Source organism: Myotis brandtii, unplaced genomic scaffold (assembly GCF_000412655.1).
Source record: "Myotis brandtii unplaced genomic scaffold, ASM41265v1 scaffold155, whole genome shotgun sequence".
Lineage (NCBI taxonomy): Eukaryota > Metazoa > Chordata > Mammalia > Chiroptera > Vespertilionidae > Myotis > Myotis brandtii.
In genome coordinates, this window is record NW_005355621.1 from 1,373,356 (window position 1) to 1,392,642 (window position 19,287).

Here is a 19,287-nt window from a genome sequence, read left to right on the forward strand (position 1 = left end):
TCTGTCTTTTACTACAAATACTTAACAGTACACTAATTTACACCAAGAATCTGGAATTCTCATGATCTAAGTTGATAAATATTTTACAATATCCAAGCAAGTTCACATAGTGAAAAATGGATTTTTAATAGGCTAATATATTTAGTGAGGAGGAATTAAAGGATTAAAAGTGAAAATACACTATTCTTAAAAGCTCAGGTAAAATAATGTTACTGTTGCCCTGACTGGTTTGGCTCAGTGGATAGAGCATCGGCCTTCGGACTGAAGGGTCCCAGGTTTGATTCCGGTCAAGGGCATGTGCCTTGGTTGCTGGCACATCCCCAGTGGGGGGTGTGCAGGAGGCAGCTGATTGATGTTTCTCTCTCATCAATATTTCTAACTCTCTATCCCTCTCCCTTCCTCTCTGTAAAAAAATCAATAAAATATATATTTTTAAAAAATAATGTTACTGTTGATTATATCATGTTGAATACTAAAGAGACTCAGAAGTTTTGCTTTTGGCCACTTACCTGTACCCCTGAGCCAGCTCTTCCATATGCTTATTCGTGACTGCAGGCTTTTGTTTCTTAACTATTATGTAGGGTCTGGAATGGAAAAAAATAAATTCATAGTAGTTCAACAGAAAAATTAAGTCAGCAGAAAGTTTACTATAGGGAAATGCGGGAACCTGTAAATATAAGCAAACTTATTTCTGCACTGCTTGAGGACACCAGGTAATTTTTACATGTGAATGCACAGAGGCTTCTTTTCTCTCTCACACATGCACATGCACAGACACATCAGCCCATGTCTGTATGTGTGCACAGATACATGTATACACATCCAGTACTTTTCCAAGTATCTTAGGAAATACTTGGTTCTGAGTGAAAAGGCAATTCAAAAATGATACTCAATGAAGTCTAAAAAGGATATAAATCCTTTAGTGTCACATTTTAAACTGTGTAAATGCATCATACTAAAAGCATCTCCTATTTCATACTGGAAATATGTCATCTTCCACCCAAGAAGTTAGCAGGCAGAGAAGAGCTGTCACTGAGGTTTACAATGGCATTTTGTAGTGAGGGCCTGACGAATATCAGCTGTTTAGAGTGATCTGCTTTAGGGTAAACATCACTGGGCTACAGAGCAGGCTGCCGAAAGCTACACATGACCAAAAAGAGTGGCAGTCAGTTTGCAGAGAATAAAGTTTTTTTACTTCGTAATTTTAGCAGCATACTGGGTATAAGGTACAGGGAGCTTTGGGTCTACATGTTCTGGTAGATTAAACTGTAACTGTCAGTGTTGATTTGCCTCTGAGCGCTTCACCACCACAAGGAAACACTGACACAAAGGATGGCATGCAGCACTGAAACGTCAAGGGCTGTTCTTATTTGGATAAGCAGCTCTTACAGAGGAGCAAGTCACCAGCAGACACTTGTGCCCCATACCCTAAAATCCAAATGACTATTGGAGAACTAATGAGCACTTTTAAATAGTTACAAGGAGCTGTACATTACAAGTTGCTGAAAAATGAACTGGGTGAACTTTTTGTGGAAATAATCTTCAAAGGCTGCAGTTTAGTTCAGGTTAAGGAACCCAGAAGTGATGACAGAGCAGTAGGAGGGAGAAGTTCACATTTAGCTACTTCAGTTACCTTTTACTTTTACTCAGTATATTCTAATTCTTCCTGCCAAATTTATGATATGCCATTATAAAATTACTTCTAAAAAAGAATTCATTTTCTTTTAGACTATGCCATATTATTTTAGATGTAAGGAAAGAGGAAAATCCTAAAGGAGTAACCTAGAAAATGCCATTGCTTCCCGCCCCCGCCCCCCCCAAAAAGACCAGGTCAGCCACAAATAAGCACTTAATACGTGTGCCTGGCACCCTACATGCACTAACCACAATCCATGATTTTTATTCTTGCCATTCCTTAGCTTTTCTCCTTCCCTCCAAGTAACACAATCCTACTCATCCTTCAAAACTCAGTTTATAGTGATAGAACGTAGTGGGTAAAACAATGAGTGTTGGAGTCAAATAAACTTCAAATACTTTCCAGTAAAAAGCAAACTCTACCAGTATCTAGCTTTGGGTAAGTTACTTAGTTTCACAAAACCCACTTCATTTGTTAAGTGAAAATAATAATCGAATCATAAAGGGTTGAAGGTAAAGCCTTATATATAAAACATCTATTAAAATAATAAATAATGGCTATCATGTACTACTAGCATAGTTGGTTGTTATTAGTAATTATTTTTGCTTTTGCCAGCAGGCTGAGCTCTCTGACGGCAGAGACTCATCAGTCTTTGAATCTTCAGTACTCAGGATGCATATTCATGAGGTGTTTGCTAACTGAATGAAATTTATCTTAACAATGAAAGAAGTTAAAGCAGATTTAAAAAATAAAAAAGTCTATTTCTTTCCAAAGTAAACATAGATTCTTAAAAACTCTTTTTAGCAACTTATACCTGCACAACCTTCCTCCATCAGAAGAAATATAGACACATCGATCTGTAAGATTTGTTGAGATGGAAACAAATTCATTGATGTATCCTGCTCTTCGCATCAGTCGAAACGTATTCACTAGCTTCTTATGGTCTCGAATGACACCCAGGATGTTACCTAAGCAGAAAGAAGAATATTTAAGACAGAAATAAAAAAGAGCCCTAACCAGTTTGGCTCAGTGGATAGAGCGTCAGCCTGCGGACTGAAAGGTCCCAGGTTCGATTCTGGTCAAGGGCATGTACCTTGGTTGCGGGCACATCCCCAGTAGGAGGTGTGCAGGAGGCAGCTGATCGATGTTTCTCTCCCATCGATATTTCTAACTCTCTATCCCTCTCCCTTCCTCTCTGTAAAAAATAAAATATATTAAAAAAAAAAAAGAAATCTAAGAGGATTTAAAATATATACCCAATAAAAATGATAAGCAGCACTGAGTAGTCACTTGAAAATACTCTTAACACCTCTAGCCAGTCTCTAAGGCTGTAGGGAAGCAACAGAGTGGAGTGGTTAAGGGCAGCCTGAGGGACCTGAGTTTAGCGTGAGCCCTACCAGATGCTAGAAGAGTAGCCCTGGAAAAATTAGTCTCATTTTCCTCATCTGTCAGCACCATGCTGGAGGCACAAACTTGGATTCAGACCCCCTGGGTTTGAACACTGGCTCTACCATTTCCAAAGAGCAGATGTGATAGCTTGAGGATTCAGAGAGGTACGGGCAGAAAGTGAAGAGTAATAGCTCACTCAATGTTGGCCACTGGGATACACTAAATGAGGCAGTCAGTTAATTGACATTTTCCTACTCACCAGCCCATGCAGTAGCAGGGGTCCTCAAACTTTTTAAACAGGGGTCCAGTTCACTGTCCCTCAGACCGTTGGAGGGCCGGACTATAGTTTTAAAAAAACTATGAACAAATTCCTATGCACACTGCACATATCTTATTTTGAAGTAAAAAAACAAAACGGGAACAAATACAATATTTGTATTTGCATGTGGCCCGCGGGCCGTAGTTTGAGGACCCCTACAGTAAAGGACTGAATCCTCCCAGGGTGGGAGGAAGAGGATTGTCGGGGCTAAGTGGTCAGGATGAGCACATGGAGCACAATGATGAGGGGACAGGCAACCAAACCACCAAATCTCAAGTAGAAAGGGCACATTTGCTAATGAGTTTCGAAGGACTCCGAAGGGGGTTGCAAGGGGTAGGTGAAAGAAACGACTAGAGCATGAATGGAAGGAAAGGAACCCTTTTGCCACAAGCTGTTAACAATCGATTATCAAGTGACTGAATATAAGTCAACTCACTGTCGGGGCCGATGTGTTTATTTTTGCAGAATGCCACACATATTTAACTTCAACTTAAAGATATCATGTTGAGGCTTATTCCACTGTGCATATGCTGATAGCTGCAAAAGTACAGAAAGCAGCTAGTCTTTGCCATGTTACCCTCTAGCTCTGATAGCTGTATCCTTGCAGAACCTGGATGATCCAGCCAATGGAATAACGATTTCTGTTACCATTTTCATACCTTTAAATTAACGTCAACCCGGGCCCAGGATAAAAGTATATTTGTGTTTTAAATACATGAATAATAATGGCTTCCCTCCCCCTCCCCCACAGACTGTTTATGATCAACATGTCTCCATAGTATGCTCACCATTGAGGAAGACGAGAAACACATTTGGGTAAGAGAGCTCTTCTCCACATAATAAATTCACATCTTCTACTCCCAGGTTACTGGCTAATCTAACAATGGGTCCATCTTCCATGTCAGTCGTGATGTGCGTCATAAGGGCCAAGTTTTTTACCAAACCACATGCCTAAAGAACAAAAGATAGTCATTTCTAAGAATGAGCACCAGTGATACAAAGTACAGTTTGTGTCCAAAAATAGTTCGACTTTTTGCTGATACAATGTAAAGCAGTACAACCTTGTAGGGGACAGGTTGGCAATTTATACAAAAGCCTTAAAAAAGTACATACCCTTTAACCAGAGGAATGTATCTTAAGGTCACAAGAAAGGGTATACACATAGATTCAGTCACAGAACTGCTTAGCACTGTACTATTTGAAAGTGCAAATAATGAGAGCATCATAAACACCACCATCCCCAAAAGAAAATGATTCCATAAATTGTTATTCCCAGACAATAGAACATCACAGTCATTAAGATTATATAAAAACATTGATAAATATGGACACATAAAATTTCTGGCCTGAAATGAGAGATAGTCTATAAAATAATTAGTCAGTACTCTATAAAGCTTCTTGGTCATAAAAGGCAAAGAAAGACTGAAGAACTGCTCCAGATTAAGACTAAGAGGACATGACAACGGAAAGCAATGTATAATCCTGGATCAGAAAAAAGACATTAGTGGGACAACTGACAAATCTGAATAAGATCTATAGATATAGTACTGTTAGCAATGGTACCTTCACGAGGTTGATAACTATGCTATCGTTATTTAAGATGCTCACATTTGGGGAATTTAGGTGAAAGATTATGAAAATTCTTTTATTTTATAACTATTTGCATGTCTAAAATTATTTCAAAATAAAAAGGAAATAAAAAAATTTTAACTTCTATACAACCAAAATCTAAAACAAAAATATAAGTAAATATATAATATAGCAAACAGACATGTAAAGATTGCATTTTCAATTATTAAAAACCATCTGCAGTAGTGATGCACAAAATAGGTATCTCATCGGGATCAGTGAAGCAACCTTTAGAAAATTTAGAGTTTCAAAGCTCAAGATGTTTTTTTATGCAAATTTAACAAGCTACATAATTTTAGTGTAAATTTCATATGGTTTAAGAAAAATTAGAATAATTTCTAAAAATTATACCCCTGCATAAACTACTTTTCATCACTCCCAAGTCATAATAAATTCCTACACTTTGAAACTTACATCTTTTATTTGTTATAATTACCTCATTTAATCATTCAGCATATATTTATGAGGCCTTTACTCTGAACAAGGCTCTGTGCTAGGAGCTTGGCATACATCAATGAACCCAACAAGGTTCCTTCCTTCCGAAGTTTACAATTTAGAACGAATACAATCAAGTGAAACCAACAATGGTTAACATGAAGGAGAAAGGGTCATGACACAGGAAGCAGTAAGTGCTATGGAAATACTTATTTAAACTTGTTGGTTTAATTTTAGGTAATTGCTTGCGTATCCGACATAACTGAATTGAAATCCACTTTAGGTCTTGGGCTGTGTGCTCCCAGTTGGCTGCAATTGCAACTATGATGTTCGCTAAGGACACCTAAAGAAAATAAGGAGAAGCTTAAAAGAGCTCCTCATAAGTAAAAGTAATGGGTCTCTCAATTTTCCTTCACATTCTTGTCTCCTCTCCATTGCATGGTTGGATTCTTGGGTTAACTAAACAAGCCAGAAAATTTGGTCCATGTTTCTATTTAGATGAGATACTAAATCAAATGCTTCTGTAGGTACTGATTCTGGAATGATACTGATGTTATCCTGTCAAGCTGCATTTAATACTTCTTGGCCCGATAAGTGGCTGACCCAAAAAAGAATATGGCCTGGGGAAATGGAGCAGAACAAGAACACCACCAACAGGTATTAACTCTGACACAGCACAGAGACCCCCTCAGGTACCTTACCTCTCCTTCAGGAGTGTCTGAAGGACAGAGCATTCCCCACTGAGATGGTTGGAGCGATCGAGGACCACTCACTTTTCTTGTTTTTTCAAACTGGGAAGAGATTCTTGTCATCATGCCCAGTGCGGATATATATGACAAGCGAGACAACACTTGAGTCACACCTTGACGGTCCATTTTAAATCTCTTTAGAGACCAATTTCCCTGTAGAGAGAAGACACAGAACCCCTGATTATTAATAAATTGTCTAATACTTCCCAGTTACTCTGAGAAGTTCATTGTAGGAACTACATGTTTACAAAATTATACTCAGCAATCAAAATGTCACAATTAAAATAAAAATTAGCCAGGTCACTTGCTGGGGTTTTCTAGGAATTTAATGAATATTACCTATAAATCATCGCAGAATGCTTTGATGGATCAACCTTATCACATCAAAGCAGTTATTTTCTGAAGAACTAATTATATCCCAATCAAGTCAGTTCAACTAGAGATTTCCATTCGAAGCAATAAGCTAACTAAGAGAACAGTAGCAATTTCTACACATGTTGGAATGTGCCATTATTTAAATGTCCTCCAAAATTAGTCTTAGAGAAAAATATAGCAACAGAAAAATGACTCTAATAGCAGTTATCAGGGATAATGAAGAAACTGTAGGCTTCTTAATTAAGGCTAAAACCTTCATATATATTCATATTAAGAAATATTATATCTCCTCTGTGGCTATCATGTCAATCTTAAAATAGATCCATATGAAATAAATCTTGAATATTAAACTTACTTTATCTTTTATGTGTTAAATATATTATATTAAATATACTACTTAATAGTTATATTAACCGCACATATTAAATATTCTCAATGATAATTTAAAGATTAAGGTTAGAAACTGTTAACTTTTAACGTCATTGATAACATGAATTAATGGTAGAAAATAGTATGCATAAAAAAGCAAAATAAGCCCTAGCTGGTTTGGCTCAGTGGATAGAGCATCAGCCTGAGGACTGAAGGGTCCCAAGTTCGATTCCAGTCGAGGGCACATGCCTGGGTTGTGGGTGTACAGAAGGCAGCCAATCAATGATTCTCTCTCATCACTGATGTTTCTATCTCTCTCTCCCTCTCCCTTCCTCTCTGAAGTCAATAAAAATATGTATTTTTAAAAAAGCAAAATAAAATAATTCAATGATCTTTGATTCAAAAGAAAAAAAAAATACATCTGCCAAACAGTGGTTCTTCATTTTTCTTTTGAAAATCTGATCAAATCTATGACTGTTTTCTTGAGAAAAATACACATAGATCATGAACACAAAATTTTTCATTCAATTTCCGAGGAGGACTCACGGATCCTGTGTTAAAACCCCCTCACAGAAAAATTGCTAGGGTTTCAGAAGCAGATGAGGTGGTTTGTTTGAATTAAAATATGTGACTTTAGTGTGCTCCATCACAAATTAAAATTTAATCATTATTACTGTGAAAGTCTATCACTTCAAGAACTTAAGTTTTTGATAACATGGAAAAGAGCTAAATTCTAAGAAACTACTGTTACAAAGCAAAGAAATAAAGCAAATACATTTATCACATAAGTTAACTTCTTTACTGCTTTTCCTGTTAACTCCTTTTATGCTTTGAATGAGAATGAACTTCATGAACTGACTTATACCCAGAGAGTAAGAGTAAGGTAAATAAATATTCTGCACAGAACTGAAATAAGGCAGCAGCTGCTGGCAAAAGGGAAGTAGATGGGGAGTGAAGCCAAGATGTTCAGCAAGAGAATTTGGTCTAGTATTCTGCAGGAGTACTACAAATACTGCAGGAGTATTACAAAAGGGAGAGAGAGAAACAGGGTCTAAAATCGCTCTTCTGAGAAAATTTATTTGTTGAAAATATTCTACTAATGGCAACACAGAATTTTAGAAGCTGACTATCTTCTGGTTGTCTACAAGTTGGGGTACATCTGCAACAAGGTCTGCTACTGACTTTTCTAATAAGCAGTCTTCTCTGGGAGATAATGCAGTATTACTTAAAGGCGAAAGAACTACTTAGATCAGCTATTATGACCTGAAAATCATGGGAAAGCAAGGAAAAGTAATCCTAACAGAAATGTGTTTAATGGTCTCTGGAGGCTTCTCTTCAAATATCAGGGGATCTACTTTCAGGCAAATTTGGGCCACAAGAGCTAAATGTGCCTAAATAGGCGCAAAGGCCTGGCTCTTCTCAGGTTTAGATGTAGCTGTCAATGCAAGGGCTGCGCCCATAGACTGCAAATTTCTAAAGTCAAAGACTGCAAATCTGCCACTAATTCTTTCATTAAGGGAATCAATGTGTAACATTATACTAATCTTTTGTTGAGGCAAAATCCCATCCATAAAACTAATTTTATGTCTGGCACACAAAAACGTAAACCAGACTTTATCAGATAGACCTGTAGTTGTTACACTTTAGGAAAGGGAGCAAGAACCTATCTGATAACCCTTTATGAACAGCCAGAGGCTCTGAAACACAGCAGCTGCAGAGGCCTGAATTTATCTCTCTATGTGAGGAAGAACTGATAGCCCTTTGAGGAATATAGACCTACAATGAAATGAAACATTTTGTACTGTTATGGACAAAAGCTGTCATTAAAAAACCTATGTGTAATATGCTCATTTTATTACAGAAAAAAATGGGGAAACGTATACATGAAAAGAATGACTATTAACGGTGAAACAAAGAATATACCTATTTTCTTATTGCCTCGTATAATACAAACTATAATTTGGCAATAAAAGTCATATAGCAACAAAAATTCCTACTGATAACATTTAAACTGTAGACTATATTTCAAAGTAGACAATTTGTGATTTGTAAACATCCTTTTACATATATACCAGAGGCCCGGTGCATGGATTCCTGCACTGGTGGGGTCTCTCAGCCTGACCTGCGGGGATTGGGCCAAAACCAGCTCTCCGACATCCCCTGAGGGGTCCTGGATTGCAAGAGGGTGGTTCTCAGGTGATGCACCCCGGAATCTGGCTCCCTGCTCTCTGGTTCCAGGTAGGTCACCCGAGAACCACAGCTGCCAAGTCACTGCAGTTCGGCAGCTCCTGCATCGATTATCTGCCCCCTGGTGGTCATTGCGCATCATAGCTACCAGTCGGACGGTTGGTCGGTTAGGCATATATATATATTTTTTTCCACGTAGATTCTTAAAGTACTTTAAATTTTCATTCTACTGAATAGATTTTAAAAAAACTCTAGGGACTGTCTAGCCTGCAGGCTATATAAAGCTCGAGAAATCATTTGGTCTGGCCTTGCCAAGGCATTAGGGGTGAGTTAATTAAATGTCTGACCAAATACTTATAGCAGGCTCATTTTTAAGTTGGTAATTTTGTGTGGTCTGCGAATGATGTTATAAATATCCCAATGGCTCTTGGCAGAAAAAAGGCTCCCCACCCCTGCAATGAATGACTGAAGACTTACAGTAGAAATGGCATTCACCATGCCATTGGTAATCTGGTCTTGACGCATGTGTTTGACTACATCAAACTGGGCTGCTCTTTGCTTAGGAATGACCTGGTCTGCAATCTTCTTCATTTCAGAATTAAATTTTTTGAACAAATCTTCAAAAAGAAGAGATAAAAGCTAAAAAAAAAAAAAGTATATGGTGAACTTTCAAAATGCATTACTAGCTTGTTTAATACACTTTAGGTTCTTATTAAACTGTTAAAAACACAAAATGAAGAAACTGCTTCAAACTGAAAAAATATATTTTAAAGTTCAACTTGACAAAGATGAACCTTTTTTAAAAAATATGTATTTTTATTGATTTCACAGAGGAAGGGAGAGGGAGAGAGAGAGAGATAGAAACATCAATGATGAGAGAGAATCATTGATTGACTGCTTCCTGCATGCCCCACATTGGGATCAAGCCCACAACCCGGGCATGTGCCCTGACTGAGAATGGGAACCATGAGCTTCTGGTTCATAGGTCAAGACACTCAACCACTGAGCCACGCCAGCTGGGTGGTGGTATAATTTTTTAAAGTTGTATCATACAGAGACACATTTTTAAGTATTTACAGAATGTGATTTGATATCTGAGATATTGAAATGATTTGATACCCTAAAGATTCCACCAAAAAACTACTGGAACTGATAAGTAAATTCAATAATGTAGCAGGATACAAGATAAATATCCAGAAATCGGTTACATTTTTAGACAACAATAATGAACTATCAGAAAGGGAAGCTAAGAAAACAATCCCATTTACAATTGCATAAAAAAATAAAAACACACCTAGAAATAAATGTAACCAAGGAGGTAAAAAAACCTATATTTAGAAAATTATAAGACACTGAAAAAAGAAATTGAAGAAGATACAAATAAATGAAAGCACTTACCATGTTCATGGATAGAAAGAATATTGTTAAAATGTCCATACTACCCAAAACAACCTATAGATTCAACACAATTCTTATCAAAATACCAATGGTGTATTTCACAGAACTAGAACAAACAATCTAAGAATTTATATAGAACCACCAAAGATCCTGAATAGCCATAGCAATCTTGAAGAAAGAAGAATAAAGTTGGAGGAATCATGCTACCTGATATCAAACTATACTACAAGATCACAGTAATCAAAAAAAGCATGGTACTGGCATAAAAACAGACATATAGATGAATGGAACAGAGTAGAGAGCCCAGAAAAAAACCCAAGTTTAAATGGCCAATTAATATTTGACAAAGGAGGCTAGGACATACAATAGGGTAAAGACAGTCTATTCAATAAATGGTGGTGGGAAAATTTAACAGATTATGTACAAAAAAATAAAACTAGACCACCTTCTTATACCATATACAAGAATAAACTCAAAATGGATTAAAGACTTAAATGTTAAACTCAATACCAAAAAAATCTTAGAAGAAAACATAGGCAGTAAAATCTCAAACATTTCTCTTAGTAATATTTTTTCTGAAATATCTCCTTGAGCAAGGGAAACAAAAGAAAAAATAAACAAATGGGACTACATCAATCTAAAAAGTTTTTACACAGCAAAGGAGCCATCAACAAAATGAAAAGACAAACAACTGATTGGGAGAACATTAATACATGTGATAAGGAGTTAATATCTAAAATTTAAAGAACTCATACAACTCAACACCAAAAAGCCAAACAATATATTGAAAAAAGGGCAGAGGACCTGAATAGACACTTTTCCAAAGAGGACACAGAAGATGGCTAATAGACATGAACAGATGCTCAATATCACTAATCATCAGAGAAATTCGAATTAAATCCATAATGAGATATCACCTCACACCTGTCAGAATGGCTATCATCAATGAATTAACAAAGCCTGGCCATGGTGGTTCAGTGACTGAGAATTGACCTATGAACCACGAGGTCACAGTTCAATTCCAGTTCAGGGCACATGTCCAGGTTGCATGCTCAATCCCCCGTAGGGGGCATGGAGGAGGCAGCCGATCAATGATTCTCTTTCATCATTGATGTTTCTCTCTCTCTCTCTCTCTCTCCCTCTCCTTTCCTCTCTGAAATCAATTTTTTAAAATATATTTTATTGACTTTTTACAGAGAGGAAGGAAGAGGGATAGAGAGTTAGAAACATTGATGAGAGAGAAACATCGATCAGCTGCCTCCTGCACACTCCCCATTGGGTATGTGCCCGCAACCAAGGTACATGCCCTTGACCGGAGTCGAACCTGGGACCCTTGAGTCCGCAGGCTGACGCTCTATCCACTGAGCCAAATCGGTTAGGGCTGAAATCAATTTTTAAAAATGTATTAAAAAATAAAGTAAATAAATAAATCAACAAAGAATATTCAAGAGAATGTGTAGAAAAGGGAACCCTCGTGCACTGTTGGTGGGAATGCCGATTCGGGCAGCCAACATGGAAAATAGTATAGAGGTTCCTCAAAAAATTAAAAGTGGAACAGCCTTATGTCCCAGTGATTCCACATCTACGTATATGTCTAAAAGAACCCCAAACACTAATTCAAAAGAATATATGCAGCCCTATGTTCACTGCAGTATTATTTACAACAGCCAAGCTATGGAAGCAACCCAAGTGTCCATCAGTAGGCAAGTGGATAAAAAAAACTGTAGTACATATATACAATGGAATATTACTCGACCATTCAAAGAACAAAATCTTAACAATTTGCAACAGCATGGATGGACCTAGATGGTATTATGTTAAATGAAGTAAGTCAGTCAGAGAAAGATGATATGATTTTACCTACATGTGGAATCTAAAGAACAATATAAAAGAACAAACAAAACAGAAACAGACTTATAAAGAGAACAGACTGATGGTTACCAGAGGGAAGGAGGAGTTTGAGGGACTGGATGAAATTGGTGAAGGAATTGAGTTCAGATTAGTAGTTACAAAATAGTTACAACACAGTCATGGGGATGTAAAGTACAGAATATGAAATATAGTCAATACTATTGTTATAACTATGTATGGTACCAGCTGGGTACTGGAAATATCAAGGTGAACACTTTGTAAAGTATATGATTATCTAACCACTATGCTGCATACCTGAAACTAATACAAAATAGTACTGAATATCTACTTATATGAAAACCATGGGTGGTGTTCATCACATACAAGGGAAATTAGTCAAGCACTCTGAAAGTGTTTTCACTCTTAATGTGGTGTACAGGGAGATATTAGAATAAGTTTAATCACTTTACCAGTCATTGTTTGCATCACTGTTGTTTTTATATCATGTTTTTGTTGTTTACATATCATGTTTTTGTTGTTTACATATCATGTTTTTGTCGTTTTTATATGATGCCTCTGTTGTTGTTATATCCTTTTGTTACTGTTTATTTATTAATAAATTTATATATTATTTTCATATACATTTTACTAATTTCCTTTCATCTCTCACACTTCTATTATAGAGAAAGGGCAAATAGCAATATTAAAATATCTCTGCTAATTAATTCCCTTTTTTTTTACAGAGAGGAAGGGAGAGGAATAGAGAGTTAGAAACATCGATGAGAGAGAAACATCAATCAGCTGCTTCCTGCACACTCCCCACTGGGGATGTGCCCGCAACCAAGGTACATGTCCTTGACCAGAATCGAATCTGGGACCCTTGAGTCCAAAGGCCGACGCTCTATCCACTGAGCCAAAACGGTTAGGGCAATTAATTCCCTTTTAATGTGCACGAATTTCGGCTACTAGTAAACTATAATTTAAAAAATTAGATAAATTTAAAAAAAAGAAAAGAACTGATTTGATAATCAGATTTGTTTAAACAACCCAATTTGTGGAATAGGGGGAGTGGGAGAGAGTTAAGGAGGACATAGATAAAACAAGATTGACTTCTATTGATAACTGAAGTTGCATGATGAATATGTGTGAGCAAATTGTATTTGCTAATTCTATTTTTAATATTTAATATTAAATTTCAAATATTTAGTATTATTTTAATAGCTAATTCTATTTTTACATATATTTTAAATGTTGTACATGTTTAAAGATTTTTAATGAAAACTAATTCTAAACTTTATACGGAAAGCCAAGACCCTAAAATAGCCAAGACACTCCTGCAAAAGGTGAAGGGCCTGATGACTGCATAGACAAATTGACCAATGGGTACAACCAAGAGTCCATAAAGAAACCCACACATATTTTAAAACTTGTTATATGATAGAGGTGGCACTTCAGATCATTGAGGAAATAAAGACTATATGATAAATGGTACTTGAACTTGCTATTCATTTGAAAAACAAATGAAACTGGATGGCTTACTTCATTCCATACACAAAAATCCATTCTAGATTACGAAAGAACAAATACCAAAGGCACAGGTTTAAAAATAAAAAAACAGTATTTAAAAATATATAGGCTTGACAAAACTGACCACAATTAAAATTATAAACTTTTAGACATCAAAGATCCCACAAAGTTTTGTTGTTTTAAAGAAAAAGAATCCAGACTGAGAAAAAAGAATTAGCAACACATATAACCCAAAGTAGAAACCCAAGTATATAAAAAAATCTTCAAATCAATAAGGAAAATGCAACAACTCAAATGGTATTTCAAAGAAGAAAAGCAAGAATCCTCAATGACCATATGTAAAAGAGGCTCAACCTCATTAGTAATGAAGAAAATGCAAATTAAGATCACAAGGAAATGCCACTTTACACCCATTAGATAATCTAGACAAAAAGTTAAAAGTTTGATACTAAGTCATAGGATGAAGATTATCAGCAACTCACGTACAATGCAATGAACAAATATTTGGAAAACCAGTTTGACATTCTCCACTTATGTTGAAGATTTAACTTGACTCCAATGACTACGCAATCTTATTTTTGTAATTTCTTGCATATGGATGCCAGAAGATATTAATAAGAATGTTAATATTTTTTAAAAGGAAAATATACACTAATTGTTTACATAAAGAGAGATTCTGAATTCAGTGAAATCTTGTAAGCTAAAGATTTTCTAAAATCTATACTATGTTCTTGAATGTTTACTACCCATTGGCAGTTTTTTTTTTTGACTCATAATGAAAAATTCAAAGCCAATGAATCTTCTTTAGTCATTACTGAAGAAAGAATTTCCTAAGTAGAATGTGATATTATGTTTTCCCCCCTTAAGTTAGACACAACTTCCACTTTTCCATTAGAACTGACTTTGCAGATAGGAAAGCCAAGATTCTGGACTTGAATTTACCCTGTCAGAACAGTTCTAAAAAGAAAATTTCCTCCTCTAAAGAGCTTAATCCTTTCTTCCACTCAGATCCAGCAGTTTCACTCCTGGAAAGAAAGACTATGAGAATGGAAGCAGGTGCAGAGGGGCGAAGGGAGGAAGAAACCCATTTCAGCAACTTCCTGTGGAAACTGGCAAAAGGAACTTGAATAAGCATTCTCAACAGAAGCAAATGGCCTTAACCTACACCACAACAGCTCAGCTCTATTTTAATTAGTCTCTTACACTTAGACTTTTGTGTCTCAAATTATGACAAGGATTTTTTAAATCCCAGCTGAATGTGTGGTAGCCCCCTGATTCAAACACAAGGAAATGCTCCTGGTACTAAACAGGTAAAAAGTAAGAGCACACTCATCAGAACTACTGCCTAATTAATAAATGTCTCCACCCCTGAATTTTCAATTTAAGAGAAATGTTCTCCAGTTCACAGTGCAGTGAGACACTACAAGGCCAAATCACACAATAAGCCACATTATTTAGGTCAAGAGTGAAATGATTAAAAGGGATGGAATGCTGGTGATAATATTCAATACCTTTCGTTGCTAGTATGAGGCCTTTCAGTTTGCTTAAGACAGGAGTACTAAAGAGCACATTATATTTAAGGAAAAAATGCTGACAGCTCATCAATTGATTTTCAATGAAAATCCTAAAAAAATTAATAAAGAAGTTAAGCTGCTGAAACACAGTTTCACCAATTAGCTTAATGTCAGAGAATTCTAATTAGGCGTCTTGAGAATGCTATTTAGTGTTTAAGCTTTCAGAGTGCCAAATTCTCCTTTTCACACAAACTGGTTGCAAAATTAAAGACATTAGGCAGCCTTAATTACATTATCAGAACAGCTGGGATTAGGCAATCTCTGAAGTCAAGACGGCATTCTTTTGTCACAGGGTGGAAATCCCTGGCTTTCCAGGGTGCCGGATTTTGGTGCCGTTCCATATCTCACCCATACAAAGCAAGCTGCATTAGAAACAAAAAAATTGCAGACAAAGAATAGAGTAATGCTCAGCAAATAATGAACACATTACGGAAAAAGAAAAGGTAGGTGAAAAGATTAAGCCTGAACTGGGTAGGTTTTGCTAACACCTCTACTGGCAGCTGGCCTGCCAGTCCTCAGGTGGCAGCAAGACTGAAGGAAAGTTCTGTGGACCCGTTTGGCCGGTGGATACAGCTCTGTTATCTAAAGCTAAAGCACATTTATCCCCCCTCATCCCAGAGGGTGGGAAATTAGCAGCTATTGTTTTTACACATTTTAGCCAACACAATGCCTTTTATGTCTTTACATTGTTTAGAAAGTGATGTTTTCTTGCACATGGGAACCCTCATTTTAATTTTAATTTTTTAAGCAACAGGACAGTTTCTCCTCTACCCTCTCCTGACTCCATTCCTTATTCCTCTAAACCGACTCTTTTTTTTTTTAATGAACTCATTTAACTACATGATTTTTTTCCAATTAAAAAACTGTAAAAATTGGGACTGATGGTGGTGGGGATACCCATAATGCCCTGAACAGTGGTCACCTGCCAAAACCCACCTGCTAGCATCAGCCATTAACCAAATAGAACCTCCCAAGTATTTAGATATTAACTTTCCCCCCAAATCTAAAATTGCTATAAATTTTTAAGTTTTAGTTTTAAAATTTTAGTTGTGGTAGTATCTGCTGGTTACCAGCCCAATTATCACCATCAGCCATGCAGAATACTGCCATAGCCTCCAAACCACTCCACTCCTGGCCTGTTCATCTCCGAATCAGATCTCTCTAAACCAGTGATGGCGAACGTATGACACGCGTGTCAGAGGTGACACGTGAACTCAAATATCAAAAATATAAATCTTTGTTTTACTATGGTTGCAAAGATCAAAAAATTTCTATATGTGGCATGGCACCAGAGTTAAGTTAGGGTTTTTCAAAATGCTGACACGCCGAGCTCAAAAGATTCGCCATCACTGCTCTAAACTGAAAATCAGGTTGCATCATTTCCCTGATTAAAACTCTCCAATGGTTTCCCACTGCATGTAAAACTAAATCCACCCCCCTTCCATGACCTACAAGCTAGTTCTCCAATGTCATCTCTCACCACCTCCACACCCCATGCACTTCAGCCACAGTGACCCTCTTCCACTTTCTCCAGCACCAGAAACTACCTGGGGATGGATACCCCTGCTTGGGTCTCTTGCTGGAAACCAGTTCCCAGGGTTGTGAGAGAATGGCTTCACCTCATTCAAGTCTTAGCTGGCATAGCTGAGGGTTCAGCTTAAGCATATAACTTTTTCAGAGATCTTTCCTGACCATCCTGACTAACACCCTTTCCCCCAGCAACACCTACCCCTCTCTAGCATTAGCAGTTTTTAGTCTTCTTTAAGTACTTATAACTATCTAAAATTACCACAGTATTTACAGTTTACTTGTTCATTGTCTCTTTTATCAAAATGCATACTCTTGAGAGCAGGTGACTCATAAAATCTCAGTCACCAATGTATCTCAGTGTAGAGTACTTTATCTGGAGATAGAGAGATGAATATAAATGGTTCCTGCCCTCAATAAACGTACAGTCTATAGATGGAAAGAGCGTGCAGGTAAAGAATTATATAGTAATTCAGCATGCAAATAAAGACCTGAACAAAGTGCTGAGGGCATTTGGAAAACAGAGCAATTAACTTATTCCTGGGGTTCACAGATGGTTTCAGAAAGGATGACTCAAAGAATGATGAATGGGGGGAGAACCAAGATGGCGGCATAGGTAAACACCTGTACTTGCTGCCTCTCACAACCACATCAAAACTACAACTAAAAGACAAAACAACTATCACCCAGAACTGCAGGAAAGCTGGCTGAGTGAAAGTTCTACAACTATAAGGAAAGAAAAAAGTGCACTGAGACTGGTAGGAGGCGCGGAGGTGCGGAGGCGCGCACTGAACGGGCTGGCAACCGGGTGCACTGTTGTTTTTTTCAATTTGGAGGGAGATACAAGCTCCCATTTGCTCTGAACTCCAGTTCCGATCGAGACTCTGGGGACCCAGACTCATACGGAGAGAAAGTGGACTGTCTGGCATTGGACCGGAACGCGAGGGCAGCTTTCTCTCAGAGGTGCTCACAGCAATCATTGTTCCTGCGCAGGGGCGCCAGACACGAAGACATGGGGACCTCTCTGGTGCAGGGCTGACAGGCAGCCATTGCTGTTTGCTCCGCCCTGGTGATTCCCTGAGACCCCGCCCCACCCAATTTACAACCCCACCCAAGCTGTGCACAGCGGCTTTTGCATATGAATGGCCGGTCCTTTCTTTGCCTAAAACCTGTCAAACTGCAGCTGGGTCAGAGAGACCCAAAGCTTCCAAAAGTAGGCTCAAGGCCCAGCAGCAGCAGCCTGCCTTACTTCACAGCTGGGCCTCATCTGGACACTTCCAAACCCCATACAAAGAGGAGGAATCTGTGGATCTCTCTGTAGCCCCTGCTGGGTGGTCTCAGGCAGTGGCGGACTTTGCAACTCCTTGGAGATCCAAGAGCCAGTGTACCCAGTGGTCAGTGTGAGACCATACCAGATTACAACTCTTCACATCCATAAGCAACACACTCAAGGGGCAGACTCAGTGACCACCAAAGCCCCACTGAAGCAAGTCCTGCCACATAAGGGTGTCTCCTGCACAGCAGTCCTTCCATTGTAGACATAGCTGGTCCTCACAACCAACTGGCCTGAAGGTCAATTCCTCCCAGTGATACCAACAGCAATCAAGGCTTAACTACAACAAAACTGTGCATACAGCCCACAAAGGGGTGCACCAAGAGTGTCCACCTCAGGTTATTGGGGAGGCTGAGCCACTGGGCCCTATAGGACACCTACCACACAAGGCCACTCTTTCAACACAGGGAAGCAGCCAAAATGCGGAGACAAAGAAACATGTCATGAATGAAAGAAACGGAGGAAAACAAACTACTGGATATAGAGTTCAAAACTACAGTTATAAGGTTACTCAAGAATCTTCTAAAAACCTCCGAGGAACTTAGTGAGACCTTCAAGGATCTTAGTGAGAATGCCAAAGAAATGGAAAAGGACCAGTCAGAAATTAAGCATATGCTGACTGAAATAAAGAATAATATACAGAGATTCAACAGTAGACTAGAGGATCCCAAGAATCAAATCAAAGATTTGAAATATGAGGAAGCAAAAAACACCCAACCGGAAAGCAAAAAGAAAAAAGAATCCAAAAATATGAAGATAATGTAAGGAGCCTCTAGGACAACTTCAAACGTAACAATATCCAAATTATGGGGGTGCCAGAAGAAGAGAGAGAGCAAGATATTGAAAACCTATTTGAAGAAATAATGATAGAAAACTTCCCCTACCTGGTGAAAGAAATAGATTTACAAGTCCAGGAAGCACAGAGAACCCCAAACAAGAGGAATCCAAAGAAGACCACACCAAGACACATCATAATTAAAATGCCAAGG

The 19,287-nt window shown here is 37.8% G+C and overlaps 1 protein-coding gene across 1 annotated transcript in view; it reads right to left on the reverse strand.

The window, feature by feature from the left end:
• The window catches only part of POLR3B (polymerase (RNA) III (DNA directed) polypeptide B), a 108,320-nt gene that overhangs the window by 48,937 nt on the left and 40,096 nt on the right, over positions 1-19,287 (reverse strand). Inside the window, exons 13-17 of the mRNA XM_014536008.1 lie at positions 9,566-9,727; positions 6,110-6,310; positions 4,133-4,295; positions 2,451-2,604; positions 510-584 (exon numbers count right to left, since the gene is read on the reverse strand). Coding sequence (XP_014391494.1) covers positions 510-584; positions 2,451-2,604; positions 4,133-4,295; positions 6,110-6,310; positions 9,566-9,727 — 755 coding nt within the window. The remainder of the gene's footprint in view (positions 1-509; positions 585-2,450; positions 2,605-4,132; positions 4,296-6,109; positions 6,311-9,565; positions 9,728-19,287) is intronic.